The following is a 12,467-nucleotide window of genomic DNA, read 5'->3' as shown; positions in this document are numbered from 1 at the left end:
ACCGAAGAAAAAAAGGCAGGGTTTATTCGTAGCTCAGACGCCGAAACTAATGGCATCTTCGACAAATCGCACCGGTGCGCACCGGGGCGCCCTGGTACGCCGTTTTGTCCAATCATCGTAGCGCCTGGGTGCCCCGGTGCACACCGGTGCGAATTGTCGAAGATGCCATTAAATTGACGAGTACGTAGGTAAGTTCGCAATACAGTGTACAGAGTCGTCCACATTTAAGCTGAACACCTCATTAGTATTCAAGACCTCATTGAAGCTGTTGTTTAATACATAATTCGGAAAATCATTACTGTGTTTGTCGACACCATGATTAGACGTTCTATAACGGGCATTGCACTCGTGAAGTATAAGAAACGTTCTAGTTTTACCGGTTTGAATACTAATGAGGTGTTCAGCTTAGATGTGGTCGACCCTGTACGTACTGAAGTCTCCAACTTCGTGTAATGTTCAAAGTAAGGCAAAAACAAACCGGCTTTGTTAAAGAATCCTTGGTTCCTGCACTTTTGCTCAGTGGAAGTACGTAGGTACAGTCGCGACCGAAATTCTAGAGATCGGTGGAGTGCGTACCAAACTGCATCGCTGTGTTTTCTCTCGTCTTCGAGGCTAACTTTGAGAGCGTGTAAAGCGTACGCGCGTCCCTTTCTACCTGACAGTCTGCTCGTTCGCTCGCTTCAGTCACCGCGTATCGGAACGCGGGAGCGTGTGCAAGGTGCCACTTCCTCAGTCGATGTCGAAGAGCGGAACGATGATATCGTGTCGAAGACTCTTCCATTCCACAAACAACTTATTTTCGTCACATCATCGCTCGGGCGCTTCCACGCGACTGTGAAAGTGACACCTTGCGCTTCGTCCTACCTTCCGCTGTTTACTCGGTTGAAGGGTGCAAACGAGCAGACGTTCAGGTTAAAAAGGACGCGCGTGCGCTGTACACACAACCGTGAATCCGACAGAAGGCGGAGCAATGCACTTTAACACGCGCTTGCGTGGTCGCTAGAATTTTGATCGCGACTGACGCACTATCAGAACGCGTGCCATTACCGATTCTAAACGAATAATGGAACACTTGGCATTTTCCCAGCACCCTCGGCGCATTCTAGCGAAAATCAATTGTCTTGAGAGTTCGAGAAACCTGGGGCGCCCCCTTTGAGAAGTGCCGCTTCTATTGCGGCACCAAAGCTATGGGGTGTTGCGGTCTCCTAATGTAGCGTAGGAAAAAAAAAAGCATGACCGGCTTGTAACACGACATGGGTGCGACGGTGCATGGTCATTAATCCCGTGTTTGTGACAAACTCTGCTGACTCTGGTTTAACAAAATTTACGGTAAACTTTGTTTTGATCCAATTTACGAAGTTTTTCTGTTCCAAGCAAAGAGATGGACATTGAAATATGCGTTAGACTGCAGTTAACGCGAGCCCGGTTATATGCCAAATTTCGGTCAACGAATAACAGTGGGTGAAAATTTGGCTAGTCTCCCACAGACCTAGTGCAAACCAGATCTACCGAACGCGAAACACTAATTTGGTTAACCCGAACTTCCGCGGCCACCACTAACACCTTCTACTCGGCTGAGCCGCAGTTCTTGGTCCGGATCGGCGCTCTCGGTGAAGGCGACTATGTTAGCTACCCAAGGAGGAAATGTTGCTGCTGCGGAGACAAACATCTACGCAAAGCGTCTAATGATGTGCACTCATGGAGGGCAGACAATAAGAATCTTATATAAGGCGGTTCCATAGAAGCGCACCAGCAGGCTCATGATCATGATAAGAACGATCCTCCGCTGCACTCACAAATGACGCAGCTGATAATGCTCTGCATCATCTGGCGCATCTTTTAACAGCGGGGCTGTTTATGCCAGCCAATCGTCTAAATTCGCGATAAGAAAACTATCATCATCACGAACCGACGCGCGCTATCTTCGTCCTCTTTTTCCTCTTCGTCCTCTCCAGCTTCGCTCCCAGAACACATGCGCCGATTTGTTCAACGTGCGATGGAATAATTCTCATGGGTGAGAGAACAAGTACAGAGAGAGAGAAAGAAAGAGAGTAATTCTTGGCGAAAAAGTTTCTTGACGAGGCGGGACTCGAGCCCGAGTACCCACGACCCGAAAGCGAGCATCGTAACCACTCAGCTGTCCAGGCACGCTAGCATAGCATAACATAGCCTTGTATAGTATAGTATGCCAGGGGTGTGGGAACGGGAAGTGAGGGTGATTAGGACGGGAGAGAGTAAAGCACAGCATAGAAAGAATTTTAAAGGGAGCAATAGAGAGAAAGAAATTGAAGAAAAAACCGAAATAGAGATCATCAAAAAAATAGAGAAATATATAGACAGAAAGTGATAGAAGCAAAGATTAAGCGAGTAGTAGAGAGTGGGAGAAGAAAAAGGGAATAAAGAGAAAGATAAAAGGAGGCGAGAAATAGGAAGAAATACGTATAGAGAGGAACCGAGAGAAAAGAGACATAGAAAAAATAGACAAGAGAGAAAACGAAAGAGAGAGAGATGAAGAAAGAAAGGGAAAAGTAAAGAGAAACAAAGAAAGCTGCCAAGCTCCGCACTTCCTCCAGGCTTTGCACCACTCGTGCGAAGCTGACTTGATTTTTTTTTCTTTTTTCACCAACCTGATGATTCAAGAAAAAATTTTGGTAAGGTAAATTAAATGTAACCTTTCGTGACACTGCACAGCTCTGCACAGTACCAGCAAGCAACTATTACTCAATAGGTTAAGATAGCAATAAACTCTCTTAAACTGCGCGAGAAGACGAACACTCAAGTAAGAAAACATACAGAACACCACGAGCGCAGACTGACAACTGTTTATTTTCTGGAAAGCAAGAGGCAGATATTTCAAGCCGGAACCTGTACACGTGACCAATCTTTTCAATCTCTCTTGCTATCATTTGCTATCATTGCTATCATATATATATTTGCTATCATTTGCTAACAAATTTGCTATCATTGCTGAATAAGAGTGCAGCCCAAGGTAGCGGCCAAACGCACATCGGAAATTTTAAGATAACATAAAGCTCTGTTTTCCACTATACAAGTGTGCACAATAAATTATTTTCAACACCTTCCTTTTTGTTTGTAATGCCGCTTCATACAAGGTTCTTTTTTGTATAAATTCACATGTGCAAGAAACATAGGTCGGCAAACACACTCATGAGTCGACTCACTCAGACTAACGAAGAATCAGATCGAGCCGTGAGTCTGAGTTTGAGTGATTCCGGGCGAGTAATATTTGGTGAGCTTGAGTCCGAGTGAGTCCGGCTGGGAAAACTTTTAGTGAGTCTGCGTCCGAGTGAGTCCCGTACAGGAAAATTTTAGTGAGTCTGAGTCGGAGTGAGCCCTAAGCGCAAAATATATGTTTTGAGTGAGTCTGAGTGATCTCCACACTTTTTTGCCGACCTGTGGTTCTATCTACACAACTTCAGCGTTACTATCAGCCTTATGTCGGCTCACGTTTATACTCCCGCCGACTTACACGTACTTCAAAGCACTAGCGTTCATACACCAGCTCAATATTTATTAACCAGAGGCGTGATTTATGTAGAAGGAGGGAGGGGGGTGGGTGGCAGGTTGACTGTCCTCCCGCAAACTCTTTTACAGGAAGTTCTTGATAAAAATATTTCATGTGAGTCTTCCCTTTCGATAAAAATGTCCTTACTGGATTGCAACCACTGATAACACATCTGAAAGTACGAGATCAAAAGGCGCCAAGTGTAGCACCAATTATGCGAGGCATTGGTGTTAAAGAGCATTGACACCATGGTTGCAAAAGCCAATTATACGCTTACGGATCAGTCGACTCACTCAGACTCGCTCAAACTCATAGAGCCGTGAGCCTGAGTCGGAGTGAGTCCGAGTGAGTAATATTTTGGTGAGTCTGAGTCCGAGGGAGTCCAGCTGAGAAAACTTTCAGTGAGTCTTGAGTCCGAGTGAGTCCGGTTGAGGAAAATTTTGGTGAGTCTGAGTCCGAGTGAGCTCTAATGGCAAAATATATTTCATGAGTGAGTCTGAGCGAGCTCCCCCTTTTTTACCGACCTATGGCAAGGAATCACACACTCTGGCTTTTCCAGAATAACTACCTTCGAAATAAGCCCCAACCAAGACAGCCTTCTGATAACACGAACAGGTTTTCATGGTCTCTTCTTGTTACTCTTCAGGGAAGCCTACTTCGTTTAAATATAAAAAAAAATTAGTTGCTTCGCTGTGTGCGTTTACTCTTGCACCACATGTGCACTACACCCGTATTCCTCCTTGCCCCACATCGTTTTCGTTTGAAGATGCCTTACTTACTGTTGCCATGAGCTGCTGTGCCAGTGGAAAGCGGCCAGCGCTGCTTCTGTAAAGTATCCTCACGGCCACTGCGCTTCTTCCGGTGCAGACGCCCCCGTGTGTGAGCGCGAGGAGGGTGCGCTGTTCCTATCGGCCATGGAACAGGAGGTGGAGCTTCCGTGTGCCATGGTGGCCGAGCCACCGCAACTCGTCTTCTCCTGGTCCCTGAACGGATCCCTGGGAAAAAGAGAGCTCACAGGATTCCAAAGCCACGGCGCACGCTCCAGCTTCAAGTGAGTGCACACTGGCCTCGTCTGCCACAATTACAAGGATCGCACCAGTGCTGGAGTAAGCGCAGGCTCTTTCAGCCAAGTCGAACTTTCCTTAGTTTTATTTTGTGCGGACACCTGCTGACATTTTTTTTCCCGACATCCTAATGGCATTGTGTTCAAAAATCAATAGTAATTATGACACTGTTTCTTGAAAGGGTAGAAAAATAAATTATTGTCGAATCGCGTTTCATAGCGGACCGTCAACGTATCGCTTATCAGGGACGGCAGTGTGTCCTTGCTGTGTGTGGCCGTCCAAAATTCTGACGCGCCGGGAAGCCGATGCCTAGAGCCGCGGCTGCTCATTTTAACAATAATAATAAATAATAATATTATCTGGGGTTTAACGTCCAAGAACCACGATGCGATTATGAGAGACGCCGTAGTAGAGGGCTGCGGAAATTTCGAACACCTGGGGTTCTTTCAAGAGCTCCTAAACCTAAGTACACGGGCCTGAAACATTTTCGCCTCCATCGAAAATGCAGCCGCCGCGGCCGGTATTCGATCCCGCGACTTTCGGGTCAGCAGTCGAGCGCCATAACCACTAGACCACCGTGGCGGGTCTCATTTTGCCAATTTCTGCTCCCCGGTTGTTTCGCTTGAAGCACGTTTGAAGGCGTTGCGACACGGTAGCGCATGAGAGCAGTCACGTGGTTTTGTTTCATATTTCGTGGTCATTCCTTAAACACCGGAAGGAATCACCACGCGGCATGTATATTGCCAGAAAAAAATTGAATCGGTAACTTTGGAATGCCCGCGTAACGAGACGCACTTGACCATGAAGTGGATAATAAAAAATTGCATAACTAATCTTAGTTGATTAACCAGTTTCACGTAATATCAAAATACCCTAACGAGCGCTTCATCATGGTAAAACATATGTCGTTGGTTTCATTCCGTAGCGGCTAACCAGCTTCATTTTAGGGGCGAAGCTCCTTATAGCATGACCTGGTCGGTCGTCGCTCCATCCGGCGTTCCCCCGCCGTCGCGTCTTCCGTATCATTCAATAGATGGCGCTGTCCTATAGAGATGCATGCAAACTGCAGTTGGGTGACGATATACTAGATGACGCTGTCCCATAGAGATGTGTGCAATATGGCGGTTGGGTGAATGCACGCTAGATGGCGTTATAGGTGCCGCTGCTCTCAGATTGGCTGCTGCGCCCGTTATCTCTCATTCTCCTTGATCGTCGCCGTACGGGGAGGAGGAGTGCGCTTGCCGGATCGTGCTGCTTGGCGGAAAGCCGTTGCGTCTCGTGCTCGTCGGCAGGATCCCGAGGTGCGAGCTCGAGAGGCTGCCGCCAAGCGAGCGCAGCAGTAATCAAAGCGTATTGCTTTGATTACTGCTGGGCGAAATCACTGAACATTTCACGGTGTAACCATGATTGCTTCAGGAGCTTCACCCAAGCTCTTCAACATTCAACCGTGGATATGCTGTAATTTTTTAAATATTTGACTCTAGTTACGTATATAGCATGCCAATAAAACCAGTTGAAAGTTTTTTAAAGCTATGGATATCATGTAGGAAGTCATTTTTATGAGGTCTATGGGCTAGGTTCTGGATACCTGCGGACTGTTACTTGACGGTTGTGGTCGCTATTTCTATTCTACATGCGAGCGGGCAACCGTCACCGTGAATATAGAGCATGCATGTAGTTGTTAACGATAAAGCCCAAGTTAACGTCAATCATTATCTGGAAGCAATATGGGCATCCAAAACGTTCGCCTGCCAGCAGCAGCAACCTGGTTGCTTTACAAGTCGTTTTTGGATGAGCATTCTCGTTTTATGCTACTTTACCTGAACGTAGTTAAAAAATTTTAAGTGCCAAATAGCGCTGACTTGCAGCTACCCAATGCCCATTTATGGTATCAAACTCAATTATTGTGGTTTATTCTTAAGCTAATCTCAGGCTCAACTTTACTGCCACTGCGGTCGATCCACGTATTGCTTGCAACAAGCTTTCGCGTAGTTTCTGCTATTCAGGGCAGCATTGTTTTCTCACTATATCAGTTTAACAGAGTTCGTAAATTTGTATGTAGGATCATTTTCTCTTGCCGCTATTTTCAACGGCATGATTTAAGGCATGCAGGCTCGAACTTGTGCAATTATACCAGGAGCACACGCTTGAAAGCTGCTTTCTGGAAGTGCTAAGCGGCTCAACACGAAAGATGCGGCTCTCTTGCAAAGCAGGGGCATTTCTCAATGCACATAGCAATAAATTTCCGCACTTAGTTAGCGCACTAGGGAATATTTCTTTATATTTATAATGTATTCCTTTCTCATGCGTCTTAACTTCATTGAGGAGATCAGGCTTAATATAATTCTATTGTTCTTTTCTTCCCTATCAGCTCTATGCCACGTAGACCGTAAAAAATTAACATAGGTACTACATTTCCGACTTGAGCCTGAATTGAGACGTTTCTGTGGCAGCTCTTAGAGTTCGGATCTGCGAGTCGTAGGAGGTTTCAAACGCCAGACTCGCAGGTTTTCCTGATATATTTTTGTTGTTGGCAACACTCTGCAGAATGCATGAATAGGCTCGCGCAGAAAACCCTCAAGCATTATTATGCTCTCTGCTGAATAAGAGGGTAGAATAATAATCCTTCGTGTTTTCTTGCACGTAATCTACAAAGGCAGCGTTTGACCAATTTAGTTCGCGCCTGTTTCATATGCGTGTACTACGAGCTCACATCATTTAAACTGCCTTGTATTGTGTACATTCCGGCGTTTTTAATTACTCCCTTCAAAGCAAAGGGGCTATGCTCGTAGCGTTTTTACCTTATAAAGTGAAAAAAAAAGGACCTTTTATTCGGGAATAACTTTTAGTATAAACCCATGCGGACGCTATGTGGAGCGGTTGTGCAAGTGTACTGTGTTTACCTGTGCAACGGTTCTTTAGTGCAAAAAACTCACAGGGTCCCTTATGAACTCACGTAAGATGACTGGATGGCGAAAACCATCATCTTTTTCTTTTCAGTCGATTGCATTCTTTATGCCCCGCCACTCTCCGAAAGCTTTCTGCACCTAACGTTGTTTTCCACTGCCTCCAGGATCGGAGGCACCTCACCTGGTTTTGCACTGCCTCCGTGATCGGCCCACCTTTGACCGAGGTTCAATGTCATGTGATCACGTCATCATGTGACTTCACAGATTCCGGCGATCTGTGACGTCATGATGACGTCATATGGTGACGTCATCACGTGATGATTTTTGCATCACTTGTGTCAACGCCGCCGACGGGAGACGCCGACGCGGGACGCCAGTCAGTTTTCGCGTTTGATGAGTCGTCTAAGGCTTTCGCTTTCATAATCACCGCGGTCTGTTGGCTTCGTTGCATAGACGCTGCGCTTTCCGCGGCGCTAGCGCTAATCAAAGGTATAACACAACTGTAATAAAAGGTATGACGCAACTGTAATAAAAGGTAGGACGCCTGTTTCGTGTCCCAAGTTTTCTTCCTCTTGGTTTTAAGCATTAAGAGAAAGAGAAGTATAGTGGTGGAGAAAAAAGAGAATGGCGCGTTCTTGTTTGAAGGGCCTTGCAGCTTCGTGAAATATGCAAGGACGCATAAATCAGGCCGTTCATTCGAAACGACGTCGAAAAACTGCGGCTGGCACAACATGCTTCGCTTGCTCTCAAGAGCGTAGTCCACGAGCAAAGCGCTCTTTTGAAGGTAGGCTAGCTTCTGTTGTCGTGCTCTTCAGGAAGTTGTACCTTGTCGAGAGTTGAGGTGAGAGGCGCACAGAATAGAACATAGGCACGAAGTTAGAAAATGAGTGCAAAATTCATGAGGCACACGAGCGACAACAGAACAGGTGCGTTGTCTTGACGTTTTTCTTCGAAAGAAGGGTGACAAGACGCGACTTGTCGCTTTGAATTTTTCTTTCCGTGAAATATGAACATGTACTTCGATAAAAAAAAAAGACGGCATTGAGCTAGTACACAAGGCGGTCTTTTTATGCGCCGACGGACAAATGTATCCCTTGTAAACGAACATAATCACAACGCATTCGCCTCGCACGAGCTTGTTAACAATAGCGTTCTGGTCTTTGTCGTGATGCCATAAAAAGGTACTTCAACACTGCTAACGTATGGGAAAAATTTGAGTCACCAATGGTTCATCGCATGCAAATTATTATTCATCAACTACACAGTGTTGCACTTTCTGCATTATGTCACCGTGAATACATAATCTCATCTTATTATACCTAAATTGGAGCATACATCCGTTGTATGGGATCCGTACACTAAAAATATTTAGAATGGCTGCAGAAGAAAGATCAGATTTATATTTAATAAATACAAAAGACTAGATTAATCAACTCATGAAAGCTCATAACATCCCACATTGGCTGTCCGCAGAAAAATCAGTCGACTGAAATTCTTGCGCAATACTTTGAACGCAAAACTTAGTATGTCTGCACCTTCATATTTAAAGCCCTCCAGGGCGAGCGACGCGCAACACTCACAAACACGCCCTACTAGATATTTTTGCCAAAAGAGGGGCACTCAGAGTTTTTTTCCCCGCACTGTCTCGGATTGGAACAGTCTACCTGAGTTCGTTTGCGAGGCAGGCAATTTTGACGAAGCCCTTGAACAGCATTTGTCGTGTTGAATATTGCATCACTGAAACTGCTACATTACTTGTTGTGCGAGTGTTGTTGTAAACGATTGGTGCTGTTTTTCATTTCTTTGTTAAAAAGTCGTCCTAGCGAAAGTGACGCATTGCATGTGGTGCTGGTATTGTTATAAATTATTTCTTTGCTGTTCTCCTTTTTTAGTAATTCCACTTCTGCCTGGGCCATGCTGGCCTGTAGTATTGTGAAATAAATAAATAAATAAATAAATAAATAAATAAATAAATAAATAAATAAATAAATAAATAAATATAACCATTTCGCATGGATTAACGGACGCCGTGCTACGTTATTCGACACGCGAGCAGCGTATAATTATTGCGTCCCAACCAACTTTACTCGCAACGGCGTGCGCGTGGAGGCGCACGCACACGTTAACACACGCACCTCGCTCACGCAAGCACGCGCGTGCGCACAAAAGCGTGGGTGCATGCCTCAAGGTCGCACACGCCTCCTTTCCAGATAGTATAGCGGAGTGCACTAAGCGACCAAAGTTTACGGGCCATACGCACCAAGGAAAATAATAATTTCTACCGTAAGGTTGCGTGACGCGTGTAATTTAACGGATCTGTGTATGTCGCAGAAACTACCGCAGGCTGAAAATAATTTAGGACCATGTTTATGAGGCGGGAATTCAACTTTTCCTCAGACCTCGCGTCCCGTGAACTTTTGTAGCTTGATGTGCTTTATATACGCCCCAAGGCAAGGACACACGGTTTCGGTGCACTTCACGTCCCTTGACTGAGGCGCCGCTACAGTCGCCGGCTATAATGGAAGGAGCATGTTGACGTACTCGCCAATCATGTTTCAGCATTGCGAACAGACAATCGTGGTGCATACGTCGAGAGGCAGTGATCACATTGGTGATGTAGCACACCGATGTACGCTGCGAAAACAGATGAAAACTCTGACCGGGCGCCATTCTCGCCGAAAGAGCCACCGAATTTCCGGGATGGCAAGCAAACGACGACATGCGCACTGGCGCTCTCCAAGCTTTTGCGTGGCTCTTTAGCGTGAGCATGGTACTAATGGGGACAACTGGTGGATTTACACAAAAACGTCGAGCGCGTACCACCGTGTGCGGAAATGCGCGACACATCAAGAAGGTATACAGATAATGAATAAAGCGGAAATCTGTAGTGCAAGGAGTCGTGAAAGAAGAGACGGGCACTCAGCTCCAGTATTAGAGAGTGCCACAGAGGAATCTCGCTGGCGACCATTGGAGTAATTAACGCAACTGGAGAGCCTGGAAACGCAGTTCGCCTCGGCGCACCATTGCTTATGATATGTATCCGCTTCTGTTTCGTCTACTGGTGAATTCTTCTTTTGTAGCGTTAGCTACACTGGCCGAGCCGGAGCGGTTTCGCGCGCGCATACAAGAGCCGTGCTGCGCATGTGCGAGGAGCAGTGATATGACACAGCTCGAGCATCGAAGCCGCCACGTCCGTGCACTCCGCCGCCACCGCGCGCGACTCGCCGGTCTGCGCATTCCAGAGGAGTGACGTCATAGCCGCGGCAGACGGCGTGCGCGCAGCTGTGCGCCTTCGCTGTGCAGTCGCCGTCTGACACTGCGCTGGAGCCGCTTGATAGCGCCTCTGGCTGACGTTTGCCAGTGTGGTATAGCCATGGAGAAGGAGAGCGCAAATGCTGCTCACCGTCGCAGAAGAGCGGAGAAGCTTAACTCATCGGATCCCTTTACCTAAAGGTAGTAAATACAGTAACTCTATCGGTCCCCTCGTCGTAGCGCCCCCCACGCAAATGCGGCCAGCGCATGTACTATGACGACGAGCTGCATATGTAGAGTCCGTAACGGCGTTGCCTTCCTGAGAACGCAACGTTAGAACCACGGTGTAAGAAGCATAAGTTATTTTTCTGACACCATGCCGTGGAGGCAGCTGCAGCGTTCGCCGCACATGACGTTTTTCGGTTGCGAAAAATGCGGAATGCGTTTCTAGCTCTAGTTGCTAGCGTGCACGGCGTTAAAAAAAAAAAAAAAAGCAAGGAGAAAAACATGCGTCCGCCTCGTCGCACTCGGTCTCTTTGTCGCCGCGCCTCCCACGAAACTGCGGCCGGCGCATGTGCTATAGCCGAACATTATCTGGACGCGCTCTCCGTCGCAGCGGGCGGAGAGTGTCAACACCTTACTTTTCTTACACCGTGATGTAAAGCAACAGATAATGAAGCCAAGGAAGGTATAGGGGACGTTAATTGTACTGATTTAACTGTATTGTAGTAGTTGTGATATACATCTGAAGAAAGTAAAGTGGAAGAAAAGACTACTTGCCGCCGGCAGGGACCGAACCTGCAACCTTCGGATAACGCGCCCGATGCTCTACTAATTCAGCTACGGCGGCGGTCGTCTTCACGTCCACTTTATCGGGTATTTATGCGCATGGAAACCCAACATTATAACTATTTCAAAGGGGGCGATTGCATCTCTACAGATGCCAGTGCTAAGAGGCATACCTCGTAGCAAGTAATTTCAATTAAGTGTGCGAGATTAGGTGACAGTTTACAATCGACAGAGAAAACGCAAAGCATCGACTTAATAAAAAAAGATAAACGTATATTCCCGACGTCTTCGCATACAAATTGGCTCTCACGATAACATATCAACAATGCACATCGCATAATTTAGCCGCACGATAACTGTAGGCATTTTATTTACCCTGAACAACGCATAGCTATCCTGCGCTGGTTGCTAGCTATCACCTAGAGCAGGACACAGTGGGCTGGAGTTCATTGCGACAGGCCTTCATCCTGCAGTGGACAAAACATATGCTGCTGCTGATGATAGTGATGCATGACTATCACCACATTCTTATTTCGACACATGCGACGTTAATTAGCCCAAAAGCTGACTGTTGCTCCAAGCAATAAATGAGTACGAGTTATAATTAACATGTTAATAGAGCGAATATAGAGTTGACCCTGTGCGTTCCCACCATGAAGGGCAAACTCCGATTGATGAGTTACGATAAAAGGGTGATTATATCAAGGTGAGAAAGTAAACACAATAGGAAAATAGTAGTGTTGGAATTGATGCTAGTTCGCAGGCTAGTTCCGGAGAGAGCAGCACCGTCTACGACTGTCGCATAGCGCAAGGCCCTAGACGACGATCTCTGTGCTTTCCGCTTCGCGAGATCCGCGCTCAGCGCTGCCATTCATCATCGTGCGTCTGCCCTTAGAGACTTACGGTCGCATCTTGTGAAACGTGTTT

General features: G+C 46.5%; 1 protein-coding gene across 1 annotated transcript in view; it reads left to right on the top strand.

Moving 5' to 3' along the window:
- The window catches only part of LOC119381375 (hemicentin-2-like), a 216,190-nt gene that overhangs the window by 84,360 nt on the left and 119,363 nt on the right, over positions 1-12,467 (top strand). The window contains exon 7 of the mRNA XM_037649224.2: positions 4,394-4,577. Within this exon, the coding sequence (XP_037505152.2) occupies positions 4,394-4,577 (184 nt within the window). The remainder of the gene's footprint in view (positions 1-4,393; positions 4,578-12,467) is intronic.

The sequence above is a fragment of the Rhipicephalus sanguineus genome, chromosome 1, assembly GCF_013339695.2.
Source record: "Rhipicephalus sanguineus isolate Rsan-2018 chromosome 1, BIME_Rsan_1.4, whole genome shotgun sequence".
NCBI lineage: Eukaryota > Metazoa > Arthropoda > Arachnida > Ixodida > Ixodidae > Rhipicephalus > Rhipicephalus sanguineus.
This window is presented reverse-complemented; position numbering and strand designations above follow the sequence as displayed.